Source organism: Pongo abelii, chromosome 6 (assembly GCF_028885655.2).
Source record: "Pongo abelii isolate AG06213 chromosome 6, NHGRI_mPonAbe1-v2.0_pri, whole genome shotgun sequence".
NCBI lineage: Eukaryota > Metazoa > Chordata > Mammalia > Primates > Hominidae > Pongo > Pongo abelii.
The window spans coordinates 148181682-148198746 of NC_071991.2; the positions used below are offsets into that span (position 1 = coordinate 148181682).

The following is a 17065-nucleotide window of genomic DNA, read 5'->3' on the forward strand; positions in this document are numbered from 1 at the left end:
TCTCTGCCCCCACCATGAAGCCTCTTCAGCAGCTGTGGTCTCTGTAGAGCACCCTGATCCAGGAGGCTCCTTTCCTCACCTCCAATTAGAGGTGCCCTTGACCTGGCCCCTCTCAGCCCTGAAAAGAGTAGCCATGACCTTGTCCAGACACAAAGGAAATAATAATGTTGATAATATAGAAATGCCTGCATTTTAATACTTTTTTTCAGCATCTTTTACCTGCTCTTTGATTTTCATAAGAACACAATGTTCTAAAAAAAAGTTCCAAGAAAGAACTTTTTTTAGAGTGACTACCGACAAGGAAGAGAAATCACACTTCAGCATTTGGCTTCAGCACCTCCCAACCCTGACTTGGGGTTTCATTTCCACATTTCCCACTAGTCATGTTCATAGGAGACCTTCATGGAATAGGGTGAGATGATGGATGAAGAGACAGAGGCCAGATGGTGAAAGACAGCAAGCATGACTAAGTGTTAGGAGACCATGTGGTGACCAACAGGCTCAGTTTGACTGGGACTAAGGGGTTTCCCAGGACGTGGGTCTTGTAGTACTAAATCCAGTCAAATTCAGGGCAAGTTGGGTGGTTGGTCACCTAGGACCTCAGCCCAGTAGCTCAGGAGAAAGTGGTAAATGCCGTGCCTCCTCTTTCCCTCATTCTCCCTTCCTCCTTCATCAGAAGGCAATAATTGTCTGTCTCCCATTTCAAACAGAAGGTCCAAGGCCTGAACCCAGGGGTCCTTGAATCACTCCAAGTTGGTAGGGAAGGTGGCTGCCCAAAATGTCTCCGAGATGGAGCTTTGGCATCTCCTCAGCTTAATAAAGCTGATTCTCAGGGAAGCCTACAGGTATCTACTCTGAGATGGCTACTGCTCTCAGAACTCCGGAAACTTCATCACATAACTAGAGCACATGAGTTGCAACTCAGCGTGCTCAGTTCTGTGCCCCAGGGAGCATCACAGAGAGAAAGCAGGGATAGCAGAGGTGGCTGGGGATGGATAGAGACATGCTTTCAGTAATGATTCATCATATTTTGTACTATGTCAGGTTTGGTAGAGAACTGTCTCTGTCCAGGCTGAAAAGGGATTGAATTTGGTGTCAAACAGAAGGGTAGGGAAAATGGCCACTTCCTCGGTGTCCCAGGTTTCCTGGGGGTTTGTTTGTTTGTTTGTTTTGCAAATCTGAACAGAGGAATAGAGAGGGTGTGGAAAAAGGCACAAAGAGTCTAGTTTTGGAAATCCTTTCGTATCTGGATATATACGAATTTCTACAATCCTACTTTCTGAAAGTAGCTACCTAAGATTATTCTTCTAGCACTAAATGTAACTACAAAAGGGGACATGAGGGAAGAGTTAGAGCATTTAAGTCGTATGTTTTACTCATTTACTCAGTAAGTATTTTTGAGCACTTCCTAGGGCTAAGTTCTAGCAAGATCCTGACCTAAAGACAGTCCCTGGCCTGTAAAAAGCCCACGATCTCACCCAGAAAACGGATAGAGACCAGTTAACACATTTCATCATTGACTCCCTGGGGTCTCTTTGAGCCATAAGAGGAGGCTGGGAACTGCTAGAGAAGAAGAGATAAGACTTAGAGAACAGAACTCAAAGCAGAAAATCAGTCCTTAGCTGGGGTGCCAGAGCACCCAGTTAAGTGGATAAAAATAATGTTTGGAAATAGTTCAAACCAAAAGGAAAGAAGAGAAGGAGTTTGAAGATGTCACCAGAATTAAGTGAATTTGCTACATTGATGGGAATGGTTAGCATGGGTGCCCCTCACTGTTTATAAGATTTTGATGTGAACTCTGTCCGTCAAGTTTTTGAGAGATTCCAGGCAGGTGCTGGGAGAGTACCTGGTCCCTTTCTAACAAGGGTGAAATCCTGGTCAGATTACAGCCCACTTCCTGCCCTGCTCTGCTCAATTCACACAAATTATGAGTGCTGACTAGGTTGAAAGTCCTTGAAGAATTTAAAAGTGTAAGGGCAAATAAAAATAAAAAATAAGGAGAAAACGTGAATTCTCTTTTCTGGGGAAAAAACAAAGTGGAAAAGAATTACCCCTCCCTTCTTAGAGCATTTTCTTTAGAAACCTTCTAAGTGTGAATTCTTTCTCTACCTAATGCAAATCTTTTTAAAAGCTGTTTGACAGCCCAGGGCTGTCTGTAGAGCATCTGGAAGCCATCCCTTTGAAATGCAAACATCAAGGAAGGTAGCGTCCCCACCTCCCAGTCTCTGTGTGAAAATAGGGGCCTAATTTAGGAGCCTGACTTAACTTAGGTAGGAGCCTGACATCTGCCAGCACCTTTCTGAGTTGCAAATCTTCCTCTTGCCATAGAGGATATGAGAAGTTTACTTTCCCTCTGGAAAGACAATTAGCTAACATAGATGATTACTGAGTGAATTTAGGATGAACTATGTAAGGCAAAGGGTGCTGTCAAGTCCTCTTACTTGAGGACTAGTTACAGTTTAACTTGAGAACATGTGTGTAATGGGTGGCACCTGCCTGGCTATATGACCAGGTGACATCCCTCTCCGTCTTTGCAATCTTTTCCTGGATTGTCTGGGATCCAGATCACATTCTGGTTCAATGGACATTCAATAATAAAATTGTTTTCTTTCTCTTCTGCCTCTGTGGAGAGGTTTTCTGGGCTGGCAGGAGATTGTTTAAAATTGTTTTACCCATCAAGTCTTAGACAATTGTTACCATATGACTGTAAGCCCCACTTCACATGTCAACAGAGAAGGATATGGGGATTCTCTGGGCCATGATGGCCCTCCGCCTAAGTCCCACTGGGTTCTCCATCTCATAATTGCTTTATGTCCACTGCTCTAACCTTAAATGGCAATCAGGTTTATGTCCACTGCTCTAGCCTTAAATGGCAATCAGTTCAAAAATAGAGGTTCTATCACCCTGCTTTCAACCCTTACCAGATAAACTGACACGTAGACTCCACAATGTCCCCACAGAGTGGGCTCCATCACGTGCCAGACAGCTTACCGGGGTCAGTCACGAGCCCAGAGTCAAACCCTGAAAGGGCTTGTTCTGGTACTCTGTGGACCAGAGTGCCTTTCTGATCCTGGTTAGCAGAAACTTTCCAGAAGCAGAGCCTGTGAGAAGGGGCCCAAGAGTGCTGGGAGGAGCAGGTGCCCCAGTGATGGGTGCTGAGGGCAGCAGCTGCTGCCCAGAACTTTCCAGTCACCAGGGGCCTTTTCTGAACTTGGAAGTGGGAGAGTCTGTAATTCCCTTCATATCTCCTTCTTCCAAATACTGCTTGCTTAGAACAGTAAAAAAAAAAAAAAAAAAAAAAAAAAAAAAAGGAAATGGGACGGGGCACACTGTCCCAGGGCAGGCTCATGACAGGAAGTGACCCGTTAAGGAAGCAGCACATCGCTGCATTCGGCTGGTTTTCAGGGTCTTGTTCCCAATCAGTTTCCAGCCAACACCAGGGTGTCCTAGTCCGCAGAGGTGTGGGGGGCACACTCCATAATCTCTACTTTTCTTTTTATGCAGCTGAGTCATGGAGCTTTCAGCTCCAGCACGCGGCTCCTCCTTAACTGCATCTGCTCAACCTCCCTCAGCCCTGTGAACAGCCTCCCCACACACAGACCACAGAGCAGGGCTCTCTCTGCTGCCACTTCACCTTCTTGAGAGAGGACCAGCCGGCCAGAGCCTCAGTGACTGCCACCCTGGAGGACAGGGCACAACAGCCGTTTCTGGTAAGGAGAACTGGGTTTATGCTCACAGAGACTTTGGGAATTGGAAGGATCACAGTTTGGTCACAGCTGTTCATTTCTGACGTGACCTTGCACAGATCCCCTCACTTCTGGGTTCCCTGGTCAGTAAAACGGGGCAATGGTGGTGAGTGTTGCGGGCATCAGCAGGTGCACAGCTGGTGGAGCACAGCCTGAAGAATCTGTGCGTGCACTCACAGCCCAGTCCCAGGACAGCGGGCTTTGCTGCCCCATTGCCCATTACTTAGCCAACTCAATCTCCATGAAACTCTCAGGGAGTAAGGCTGAATTGATCCTGTCATCAGTGGGACAGATGGGAGAACTGAAGCTCCCAGAGGGTGATAGGCTTTCCCCCATCTCCCCTAGCATGTCGGGGCATTCTTCTCAATTTTACCCTCCTAATTTCTCCTGTCCCAGACCAGCCAGACACGCACCATGTCTCAGACAAGCCTGGGAGCTGAGGATGGATTCTTAGGGCTCCCCAGGGCAAATGTGGGATATTTTCCCACCCCAGGAGCCTCATGTTCCAAACAAGACCCCTGAGTGGACCTTGTCTTGTGACTTTCAACTTCTGAAAACTACCCCATGCTCCCCTAGATGCCCCACATTTTCCCTATGACACCCTGCAGGATGCACACCAAACCGCAAAACACATGATTCCAATACCTGGAAATATATGAGCTGGGGCAGGTGGGTGAAGGAAATACTTATGAACAAAGAAGACAAGAAGTGGTTTGATCTTTTCTAAAATAGTATGGAAGAGGCTGCTTTCTTGTGATTTGCTAAAATAAGCTCTTCTCATGGTAAAATCAGGTTCATGCAATTTTAAAATCGGAATGTGCATTTTGTTCATTTGCTTCACCCTTTTCCCTGAGCCAGACCCTCCCACCAGCTTGCCAGAGGCTGCTACTGTCTTGCTTGCACACTGCCTTCCAATCTCTCATGAACTTTGGTCTCTTTTGTGGGACGATTAGTAAAATTTTTCCTTTGGAGAAAACACCTGTCTTCATTCTCAATTCCTCCACTTTTGTCTGCCCTGTAGACCAACACGTATCACATTCCTTCAAGCCTGCGATGTGTCCACCACGCTCTATTCAGTTCTTTCATAATCTTCTCCACGACTCATTTTAGCATTGCCATCAGTATCCTTTCTGACTCACCTGTGAACACTTTGTTATTTGTGAATATCTGCCAAAAAATATATTCCTCAGTGCAGCCTGATCCACTCAGAAAGCTTGGATTGGGAGAGCTATTGTTGCTGTTCATTGGCTAACATAACATAGTTTGACTGGCTTTTGTGACAGGCAATTGGCCGTTTTAAAAGAAAAGACCTCAATTCAGAGAAACTCCTGCCACCAGCAATTTTATTTTTGAATAACCTTTTATAAGAAATGCACTCAAGATTTTGCAATAAAATTCTGTGTGTTGGTTTTAGGGTAGGCTTCTAGCTGTCCAATTAATTTGTCTCCTGACCAGGGAGTGGCAGCATTGTACACTTGTTCCAAGAGGTTTGTTGACTTTTTTGGAAAAGTCTCTTTTTCCGCCTGTGGAATCAAGGGCAATACACAGCAAAAGGAGCCATTTCCTGATGCTAGCTCCATTGTAAATATGTGACCTTTGGCAGGTCATTTAATGCTCAGTTTCCTTGCATTTCAATAGAAATTTTAAGACCAGTCTTGATCACATCACAGGGAATTTGAGAGAGCAATTAAAATAAGAAGGATGAAATAACTTTGAACATTATAAATGTATTCACAGAGGTTTATTACAATTATGATGTTCATAATCAATATCATTACCACCGTCATCTTGACCGTTACCACATCATTATGTTGATTCCAAACCTCAGAAAACGTCATCTAAAGTAGAGAGGATGTCAGGGAACTGGTGCCATTTTAGCAAAAGCCAGAAGCATAATTTACCAGAAACGAGAACAGGGTGTGGGAGAGAGGAAAATGCTCTTCTCTGGGCTTAAGAAAAAGAAAGAAAGGAGGGAGGGGAGGGTAAAGAGGAAAGGAGGAAGAAAAGAAAGAAGGGAAAGGGAGGGAGGCAGGAAGCTGTCTTAATACATTGATAATATAAAAATAGATTGCTTGACCTAAAGAAGGCCAAGAAAATCCACTGAATGAATAGAAAAATGTGGAAAAGATAGAAATCACAGAAGTTATTAAAAATTGAAGTTTATAAATAACTGAAATAGCAAATAAAACCATGAAAACTGTTTTTAATTTAATGATAATCAGTAAAATGTAAGTTTAAGCCAATTAAGACATCCTTATTTATGCCCATAAGGATGACAGGAAATTAAAAGTGTAATATTACCAAGTGCCTGTGAAGATTTGGGGACTTCTTATAAATGGGTGGTGCAAATAGGAGTTAACTCGACTCCCTGGGAGTCATATTTGGCAATATCCAGTCAGGTGGAAAATGTACATCACCAATACTGTTGCACAATGCTGGAAACCTGGAGCAGGAAATGAGTTGTTCTTGAATTCGGCCTGAAGTTGATTCTTTCTCTTCAATCACCTCACTACCTCCTCTCCACCAACCGTCAGGGTGGGAAGGCGGTCATACCGGTCCCCCTGCACCATTTCCTCTCACGTCAGTTCTTCGTGTCCCTGATCCCCACTTCCACCTTCCCACTGGACAGTACCTTGTAATTTACTCTCCGCCGCTGGAATGTCCGTTTGACACAAAGGCTTTCTGGGACTGGAAATGTCCACTACTTCAAATAAACCAATCTTATTTACAGCAAGGCAATATTTTTTCTCTATTTTGGTAAGTTTGCTTACTTTAATTTCAACTTTTTTAAATGCCTATTCTTTGTTCCATAGAAGAATGCTTTCTCCATTTCATGCCTTTCTGGTTGGGGGAGGTAATCACCTGATTTGCTTTGAAATCCTGATCTTCTGTAATTTGAGGGGAGGGAAGCAACCGTGCACTATTTCAGCATAACCTAACATCGAACATCACCTGCTTCATTTAAAGTCATTTACAGGTGTTTCAAAGTAAAGTATGAGTTAGAAAATTAGTGATGGAAATGGCTCATTTGAGAATGATTATTCTTAGATGTCTGAATTGAGGTGCTCTCAGGCTCTACCAGCTCCCATATGTACATCTGCTTTTTATCCTTTTCCTGTTTTTATTCCAGGAGAGAATGGGAGGACTCCAGAAGGGCAAATATGGAACTATGGCTGAAGGTAAGAAAGTCTTGAAGTTCTCAAGAGCCCCAGACACTTGGGAGAATCACAATTCTCTCCCCACCTACCCCCACCTAAAACACAGTGGCAGAAACCCATTCATTTTAAATGAAGAAGATAAAGGCAACTATCATTGTGTTGCATTTTAAATGAAGAAGATAAAGGCAACTATCATTGTGTGTGTGATCAAACCATCACACACACACACACACACACACACACACACACACACACACACACACCATAGTATGATGCTCTCCCTGCATCAGGTATGTGGGAAATGTGGAAAGGAAACCAAGTCATAGGTTGAAGGGTCTGGAAGCAAGTGGTGAATATGTTTTCTCTTTCTTTGTCTGCTGACAGCTCAAAAAAAAAAAGGTCCCCATAGGGATTTAGTCGTTGTGCTTGCTACAAAACACAACAGAATAACTTAAGAAAAGGAAGAACCAACCCAGAGTAGGAGAAATAAAATAATAGATTTTTAAGATCCTAAAATGCACTTTGAATTCATTTGGGCTCTAGAAATCCACAGGTTCTCCCCTCTTCGTGCCTTGAAGATTTTCGCTCCTGCCACAGTGTCACCCTCTCCAACACCACTTCTGCTATAATTTTGTGTGCTTCAATCAGCCACATAGATGAGCTTTTCAACACACATGCTTCTATTGAGCTTATCTTCCACCTTTTTGAGCCATCCACCCTAGAGTCATCTCCCAGACGCTGCCCTAACATTAACTACAACCTCAAGAGGTCTCCACTGGCAGATCTATAGTGACCCTCTGCCGGGGGTCAGCTGCCTGTGCCTGGGTCTGTGCTCTCTGGATAGGGAGTGAAATGTTTGAAATTGAGATGACATAGGTTGTAGTCTTGAGTTCACCTCAAGACTTGGATGAATGTGTGGAGTGTGTCTATACAAGTGTGCCTGGAAATGTGTGGGTGAAAGAGAAGTAATTGGATTTTCTCACTTGTAACTACTCATCCCCTGCCTCCTTCTAATAATTCTCCATGGAGCTGGCCTAAACACCACGCAGGGGAAAACACAAGGACCATTTTCTTTCAGGAAAGCTCTATTTGCCACAATCCAGATGAAGTGCTTAAAGCATCCCCTTAATGCAACAGTTCTAACTCCGGGCTGTGGATCCAAGCATGGGCTTCCAATGGGGCTTTCTACATTCAAGATTCACCCATAGTTGTATGCACACTTTTATATACACATAAATATGTCTGTCATTCTGGGGAGGAGGTTCATAGCTTTCATGAGATAACCATGAACAATGACCTAACAGTCTTAAGAATCATTAACTTAGTAAGATACAAGACTTCTTTTTCTACAGGTAGATCAGAAGATAACTTGTCTGCAACACCACCAGCATTGAGGATTATCCTAGTGGGCAAAACAGGCTGCGGGAAAAGTGCCACAGGGAACAGCATCCTTGGCCAGCCCGTGTTTGAGTCCAAGCTGAGGGCCCAGTCAGTGACCAGGACGTGCCAGGTGAAAACAGGAATATGGAAAGGGAGGAAAGTCCTGGTGGTTGACACGCCCTCCATCTTTGAGTCACAGGCTGATACCCAAGAGCTGTACAAGAACATTGGGGACTGCTACCTGCTCTCTGCCCCAGGGCCCCACGTCCTGCTTCTGGTGATCCAGCTGGGGCGTTTCACTGCTCAGGACACAGTGGCCATCAGGAAGGTGAAAGAGGTCTTTGGGGCAGGGGCCATGAGACATGTGGTCATCCTCTTCACCCACAAAGAGGACTTAGGGGGCCAGGCCCTGGATGACTATGTAGCAAACACGGACAACTGCAGCCTGAAAGACCTGGTGCGGGAGTGTGAGAGGAGGTACTGTGCCTTCAACAACTGGGGCTCTGTGGAGGAGCAGAGGCAGCAGCAGGCAGAGCTCCTGGCTGTGATCGAGAGGCTGGGGAGGGAGCGAGAGGGCTCCTTCCACAGCAACGACCTCTTCTTGGATGCCCAGCTGCTCCAAAGAACTGGAGCTGGGGCCTGCCAGGAAGACTACAGGCAGTACCAGGCCAAAGTGGAATGGCAGGTGGAGAAGCACAGGCAAGAGCTGAGGGAGAACGAGAGTAACTGGGCATACAAGGCGCTTCTCAGAGTCAAACACTTGATGCTTTTGCATTATGAGATTTTTGTTTTTCTATTGTTGTGCAGCATACTTTTTTTCATTATTTTTCTGTTCATCTTTCATTACATTTAAATCTCTGGAACCTGCAGCACTTCTAACGTATCACCCCATGGAGTCATTTTTCTAATAATCACCAATTCAGACTCAGATCCTCGTGGTCTGTGGAGCACACTGCTTGCTGTCTGTGCAGCTCCCATTTCCCCTTCTTCCTGATAGACTTGGAGTTGTGTGCCTCCACTCCAAGGCTGCCTGCCTGCTGTAAACACTATTCCACTCTGTCTGCCAACGACTGCTTCAGGAACGGGCCTGAGATCCCATGCAGATCCATGAGAAGTGAGTAAAAGTCCGCAGAGGTGGGGATGGAAGGTCTCTCCTTAGATAGAACCTGTCTTCGTCCCTGGCATTGTGGGGTCTGGGCATGACACTGGGACTGTCAGCAGCTTTGTGCTGCCAACCTGAGATTGAAGGCAGTGCCTCAGAGCAGCACAGAGAGTTGGGGCCACCTGAGCCCTGAGCCACCAGCCCTGCAGCCTGCCCTATCTCTGCATTTCCAGTTGTGTTAGCCAATAAATTTCCTACTTATTTAAGCTACTTGAGCTCCGGGTCTCTTTTACCTGTATTTTAAAACATTCGAAGTAATGAAAATTTCTCCACATTCTTTTTTATCCTTTCAATCTGTTGGAACTTCCCAGTCCACATGCTTCCTTTGAGCAAGTGGCATCTAGAATAAAGGAACAGGGTTGGCTTTCTTGTTCCTAAAATTAGGAAGAACCTCCTGCTCCTACTGAAGTGCCTGCCACATAGTGGACATTCCCTGAACTCTGAGTAAAGCAAAACACTTTCAGATGGATGGATTGCATTGACGAATGGGAGTGGGAGAGGGTCAAGGAAATGGGGTGCCCTGTACGCAGGGCTTTCTCTGTGCTTTCTTCTCAGTTTGGCCAGGGGCCCAAAAGAAACACAGCTCACATTTCAATGCTCTGCAAGGAATCACTTTGGCAAATGTTCACACATGAGAAAGGTTAACCAAACTCTTTCTCCTTCTCCACTGTAAAATGTCCTTGGATCAACTCTCCAGCTCTATTTCTTTGGAAGTCAATGTCCACAGGGTTGGGGTGGGGGACAGGTTGTTGACTGGGTACCAGGCAATCCTGCTCACCATGAAAGTGATTCCTTGTTAGTAGAGGGAGTGTGGACTGGACGACCCAGGAATGGACCATCCCCACACTGGAAGGAAGCTACTCTGGCAGCGCCGCTCTGTAATTCTTTCTTAAGATCATGGCTATGTCAATCAAGAGTGCCTCCCTGGAGGGAGGGAGAGCCCAGACAACATCTACTGGACCAGTTTCCAGAGGCTTCAAGGTCACCACACTTACATGCAGTCTTTGTCTCCCTTGGCTCAGCCCACTCCTCCTCTGCAGGGCTGCTGTGGTGAAGGGGGCCACATTTCAAAGAGTCATCCAGGACAGAGGTGAGTTCCCTCCCGATGTTGCCATCAGAGACCACACCGCAGGGCACCTCCTCACCTCTCTGGAATCTGTCCTGTCCATCCCCACTGCTACTGCTGGAGGGCAGGTGCTAATTTCCTCCAAATATTATCCCCGTCCCCAGGCTTATACTCATACAATCCAGCTGCCACCTGATTTTCCCAAGACACACCAACCTGCTCAGAAGCCTCCAGGGAGGATTCCAGGAGGCACCCTTGAATCCTAAGAATGAGGCCCAGATCCCCCATCCCCACCCAGCCCCAGCCCCCTGTGCACCCCTCCTCCTGTGTGCTGACTCCCATCCCCTTCCTTAATCACGTGTCCCTCAGCCTCCAGTGACTTCCCCCAAGAGGCAAGGATGTTCCCAGTCAGCTTAGCATCACCCCTTCTAGGAAGCCGCTGCAGAGCCTGCCGTGGTCTCCTTCTTGCTGACATTGCTTCCAAAAGAAACCTTCTCCTACAGCCCCACTTTTATGTGCTTTCATCCCTCCACCCCACTGTCCCTCCTGGGGAGCAGAAGCCTGTTATTTTTTATCTTACACTCCTGGTGCCAGGCATTGGCCCTGACCCTCAGTACTCACGTCATAAATGTCTGTGAAGGTGGACTGAATTAAGTAAGTCAAGCTCAGTTGGAGCAGTTTGGGAACACTGAATTGAGGAGGTGGTCCTCAGTCTGAGAACTGAGGGTTCCCAGGGTTTGGGGAGCTGGCACACAACACACTCCCTGCACATGTTTGGAATCAGTTCTGTGCCAGACGATGCAGGAGTCAGTGCCATGGAGCCAGACATGGAGCTTCATTGCCAGCAGCAGTGCTGGAGGATGCTGCTAAGGGGCATCACAGCTGAGCACCTCAGACTCACCCCAGAGTAGTCACTTGCCCATCCAGCCGTGGCCTGTCCGGGATGGCTGCAGGTCTCCCTTACCAAACACAAAGAAGAAGGTGTGGTGGAGGGACCCAGGGACTTCCTCTTCATCTGATTACCTGTTTCCACTGAATTCCCAATCTGCCCATACTTGAGCCCCATGTCTGCCTTCTCTTTGCTGCTTGAGATGGGGAACACCACCCTTTCCTCAAATTCCCACGGACATCACACGCCACTGTCCTGGATGGTACTGAGTTTGGGGTTAGAGATATCACATTGCAGTTCAGCCCGGCCAACAACGGGAAATCAGTGAAACAGAGGACAGCCCTCGGCCCAAATCTGGCCCGCCACCTGTTTTGTACAGCTATGATCTAAGAAGGGTATTTACATTTCTAAATGGTTGAAGAAATCAGAAGAAAAATAACATTTCATCTTCACACATGAAAACTGCATGAAATTCAGAATGCAGTGCTCATGAAGTTCTAGGGGACACAGCCTTGCACATCACTTACAATCTTATCCGTAGTGGTCTTTGTCTATGCGGCAAAGGTGAGATAAGTAGCTGGGACATCTACCATATAGTCTGCTGAGCCCAGGTTTTCTGCTCTCTGGCCCTTAAAAGTCCTACTCCAGGACATCCCAGGTCCTGCATTTCCCAGCTGCTCTCCTTGCTTTCTCCAAGGCAGGCCCCATCTGGCCACAGCAACCCCTTGCTCTCTTTCCCTGAAGTCCAGCCCCTTCTCCTCCAGCCTTCTCCACACCTCTAGGGTCCTCTGCTTGGTTCAGCAGATGGATCTCACCATCCTTGCTCTCTGAGGTGGGGGCAGGGCATCACCTTTTCAACCTGCAAATAAATCTGAGCATATCTATGAATAAAGTAAGGAATTCTGCCAGCAGCTTTTCACGTAGCACATTTCTCCCCTGGACATCAGGAATGCAGAAAGCAGGGCCCAGGGTTAGACATTCTCAGAGCATCATAGCCAAGCACCTTTCTTCCTGCAAGCCCCCAAATATTCCATAGCTGTACCCAGCCAGTTTATGATTTACACTCACAATTTAAAAAAACAACAACTCATTTTTCTTTCTTTTTTTTCTTTTTTTTTTTTTTTTGAGACAGAGTCTCTGTTGCCCAGGCTGGAGTGCAGTGGCTAGATCTCAGCTCACTACAACCTCCACCTCATGGTTCAAGCGATTTTCCTGCTAATTTTTGTATTTTTAGTAGAGACAGAGTTTCACCATGTTGGCCAGGTTGGTCTCGAACTCCTGACCTCAAGTGATCCGCCCGCCTTGGCCTCCCAAAGTGCTAGGATTACAGGAGTGAGCCACCACACCCAGCCAATATTTTATTTATCTGCCTTGGCCTCCCAAAGTGCTAGGATTACAGGAGTGAGCCACCACACCCAGCCAATATTTTATTTATCTAAAAGCACTGGATGGAAAATTGATGATATGTCTGATGCAAGGAAGATAAATTGGGAGTGAAATTCTGTAAAAAGCAAGCAAAGTGCTGTACACACATAAACAGATGTGACAACTCTGAGAAAGAAAAAAGGCAGGCTGTAGAAATCACCTAAAATGCTCAGTGTCCACAAGTGATACACAAGTTGGTTAAAATGGCAAGAACAATCAAACCACATGTAATAAAAAGGCAGACATGACAATCTAAGAAAGCATCTGGTGTTTGACTCTGGGGAGCACCTTGCATGGCCAGTTACTCTCGTCCTCCCTCAGCTCTCACCTCTGCTTCTCCACCTACCGTTCCACCTTGGCCAGGTACTGCCTGTAGTCTTCTTGGCAGGCCCCAGCCCTGCCTCTCTGGAGCAGCTGGGCATCCAGGAAGAGGTCGTTGCTGTGGAAGGAGTCCTCTCGCTCCCTCCCCAGTCTCTCGATCACAGCCAGGAGCTCTGCCCGCTGCTGCCTCTGCTCCTCCCCAGCAGCCCGGTTGTTGAAGGCACGGTACCTCCTCTCACATTCCTGCACCAGGTCCTTCAGGCTGAGGTTGTCCATGTTTGCTACATAGTCATCCAGGGCCTTGCTCCCTAAGTCCCCTTTGTGGGTGAAGAGGATGACCACATGTCTCACGGCCCTGCCCCAAAAACCTCCTTCACCTTCCTGATGGCCACTGTGTCCTGAGCAGTGAAACACCCAGCTGGAACACCAGAAGCAGCACATGGGGCCCCAGGGCAGAGAGCAGGTAGCAGTCCTCGATGTTCTTGTACAGCTGTTGAGTCTGGACTCAAAGATGGAGAGCGTGTCGACCACCAGGACTTTCCTCCTGTTCCATGTCTCCACCTGGCAGGTCCTGGTTACTGACTGGGCCCCCAGCTTGCACTCAAACACAGGCTGGCCAAGGATGCTGTTCCCTGTGGTGCTTTTCCCACAGCCTGTTTTGCCCACCAGGAGGATCAGCAGCAGCAGTGATCCTGGAGCCAACCTGCCTTCTTCTCAGCCTGTGAGAGCGGGTGAAGAGTGAGTGTGTAAAAACTGCATTCTGAGGAGGAGGTGCCAAAAGACAGAAGGCAAAGGCATCCAGAGGCACTGGCACCCTGGGTCAGTGAGGACCCCATAGCCCCGCTCCCATCACCTGACCCCACATACAGAGAATAGAGGGACTCACACAGTGTTTGTGGGATTACCCAGCTGGCCAGAGCTCCAGGGCTCTTTCCCTTTGGGACTGCTGAGCTCTGCCCCTTTCTGGCCTTCCCTCGATGCACTTCCCACCCTTAGGGCCTGGGCTGGGGCCGGCAGGAGGTCGTTTCCTCCGCCACTGCAAGGTCCGTCTCATGTTTTCTTCCTCTCCCATCCCTGGCTGATCTCGATTTTTCACGATCGCAGAGTTTTATTTGGAAAATCTTGTCCTCACTGAAAAGAAGATGGCAGCTAACAGCTTAATGTGCTGTATTTCTGGGGGAAAAATGTGTTTTCCTTGTCGTGGGTGAATATAGTCTTGTGCCTTTCACTGCCAGGTGGGAAGTTTGCCCCCCAGTTCTGAGTCTACAACCCTTGACCTTTATAAGAACTTCACTAAGTGCAGTTCCCTTGCCTGTGCAGAAGGCACATTCTCCACCCATTCGAAGCCCTTCTATTTTGTCCTAGAGGGGAAACCATACATGGATTGTTCACACTGGAGGCAGATGTGATAATCAACACAAAGCATCACATTTTACACATGAGGAAATTGAGGCAAGAAAAGAAAACCCTGCTGAGGTCACACATTATTTAAGGGATGAGCTGAGATTAACACCAGGTCTGCTGACTTCAGATATTCTCAGCAGTAGCCTGGACTTCCTGCTAAAGAACATACAGACACCCCCAAAATGCACCACATGCCTGCATTTCCCAGCACATGTATTTAACATGCAGACAGCTCCAAAATGCACCACATGCTTGCATTTCCCAGCACCTGTATTTAACATGCAGACAGCTCCAAAATGCACCACACGCCTGCGTTTCCCAGCACCTGTATTTAACATGCAGACAGCTCCAAAATGCACCACATGCCTGCGTTTCCCAGCACCTGTATTTTACATACAGACAGCTCCAAAATGTGCCACATGCCTACGTTTCCCAGCACCTGTATTTAACATACAGACAGCTCAAAAATGCGCCACATGCCTGCGTTTCCCAGCACCTGTATTTAACATACAGACAGCTCCAAAATGCGCCACATGCCTACGTTTCCCAGCACCTGTATTTAACACGCAGACAGCTCCAAAATGCACCACATGCCTGCATTTCCCAGCACCTGTATTTAACATACAGACAGCTCCAAAATGCACCACATGCCTACGTTTCCCAGCACCTGTATTTAACATGCAGACAGCTCCAAAATGCACCACATGCCTGCGTTTCCCAGCACCTGTATTTAACATGCAGACAGCTCCAAAATGCGCCACATGCCTGCGTTTCCCAGCACCTGTATTTTACATGCAGACAGCTCCAAAATGCGCCACATGCCTGCGTTTCCCAGCACCTGTATTTAACATGCAGACAGCTCCAAAATGCGCCACATGCCTGCGTTTCCCAGCACCTGTATTTAACATGCAGACAGCTCCAAAATGCGCCACATGCCTGCGTTTCCCAGCACCTGTATTTAACATGCAGACAGCTCCAAAATGCGCCACATGCCTGCGTTTCCCAGCACCTGTATTTAACATGCAGACAGCTCCAAAATGCGCCACATGCCTGCGTTTCCCAGCACCTGTATTTAACATACAGACAGCTCCAAAATGCGCCACACGGCTGCGTTTCCCAGCACCTGTATTTAACATGCAGACAGCTCCAAAATGCGCCACATGCCTACATTTCCCAGCACCTGTATTTAACATACAGGCAGCCCAAAAATGCGCCACACCTGTATTTAACATACAGGCAGCCCAAAAATGCGCCACACGCCTGCGTTTCCCAGCACCTGTATTTAACATACAGACAGCTCCAAAATGCGCCACACGCCTGCGTTTCCCAGCACCTGTATTTAACATGCAGACAGCTCCAAAATGCGCCACACGCCTGCGTTTCCCAGCACCTGTATTTAACATGCAGACAGCTCCAAAATGCGCCACACGCCTGCGTTTCCCAGCACCTGTATTTAACATGCAGACAGCTCCAAAATGCGCCACACGCCTGCGTTTCCCAGCACCTGTATTTAACTAATGGGAGGCAGTGAATGGAAGGCAGGGAAGCCTGATGGATGCTGTCCTCCCAGATCAAGAATGTCAGCAGTCATTTGCAACTGAACATCTGGCTGTCATGGGTTCTTGTCCACTTTTAGGGTCTCAGGGCTGGTACCCAAACTAAAGTGTGCGCAGCAAAGCATCCACCTTCGATAAACTCACAAAAGAAATTCTCCCCTACATTTCCATGGCGATGGTGGTGCAAACGGTGACCAACCATCCTGGTTGGCCCAGGTCTGAGAGGATTCCCTGACTGAAGGACTTTCAATGCTGAACTGGAAAAGTCCCAGACACACCAGGATGGGTTGTTTACCCCAAGAGTAGGAGATTGTCATGGGTCCGGGTTAGGGGTGGGGAGTAGGGGCATGTACATCCAGTAATTGGAGAGACGAACTGATTTGTTGGGCTCAGATCAATGCCTTATGCTACAGAGGAGGATTGGTGCTTCCCTATTCCTACCTCAAACAGACTCGGACCTCACTACCCCAGGGGCACTTCTCATCAAGCCCCCTCACCTCCCTGCATTGTTCCCTCCATACCTTTCCTTCTACCTTCTATGTCCAGTGCTCAGGTAGAAAATCCACCCAGGCACCAGAGAAGAATGACTTCTCAGGCTTTGCTACTATGAAAAACCCATATGACCCATTCCAGAGCAACATGAGGACCTTGCTGTGTGCAAAGTTTCAGTGTGTTGCCTTGTAGCAGGCTCAAGGCATTAATGCTAAAGAGTGAGTCTCTAATTGCAGAATTGCAGAGCCTGTGCCAGGTCAATTGAAAAAATACTTTTTGGACTGATGTCATGATGCTTTAGGGGAAGAAGTTGGTGTTCCATGGGGCCCTGGTACTGAAGATGCGGTCCGGGTCACCCCTAGCTCTTTCCCACCCACCCAATCCTCCCACACCCACCTTTTGCCTCTCTCTTCTAGCACAGTGAAGCGTGCAGGCCTGGGTAAGGAATACCTCCTGACAACTCCAG

General features: G+C 47.4%; 1 protein-coding gene and 1 pseudogene across 1 annotated transcript; one reads left to right on the forward strand and one right to left on the reverse strand.

The window, feature by feature from the left end:
* The first annotated feature begins 6707 nt into the window (after window positions 1-6707).
* On the forward strand, window positions 6708-9656 carry GIMAP5 (GTPase, IMAP family member 5). Its single transcript, XM_009243420.3, has 2 exons — window positions 6708-6925; window positions 8257-9656. The coding sequence occupies exons 1-2, from the start codon at window positions 6883-6885 to the stop codon at window positions 9135-9137; spliced, it is 924 nt and encodes a 307-aa protein (XP_009241695.2). The 5' UTR covers window positions 6708-6882; the 3' UTR covers window positions 9138-9656.
* Window positions 9657-12856: 3200 nt separating this feature from the next.
* Window positions 12857-16424, reverse strand: LOC100438859 (GTPase IMAP family member 5-like; annotated as a pseudogene).
* Window positions 16425-17065: the final 641 nt, after the last annotated feature.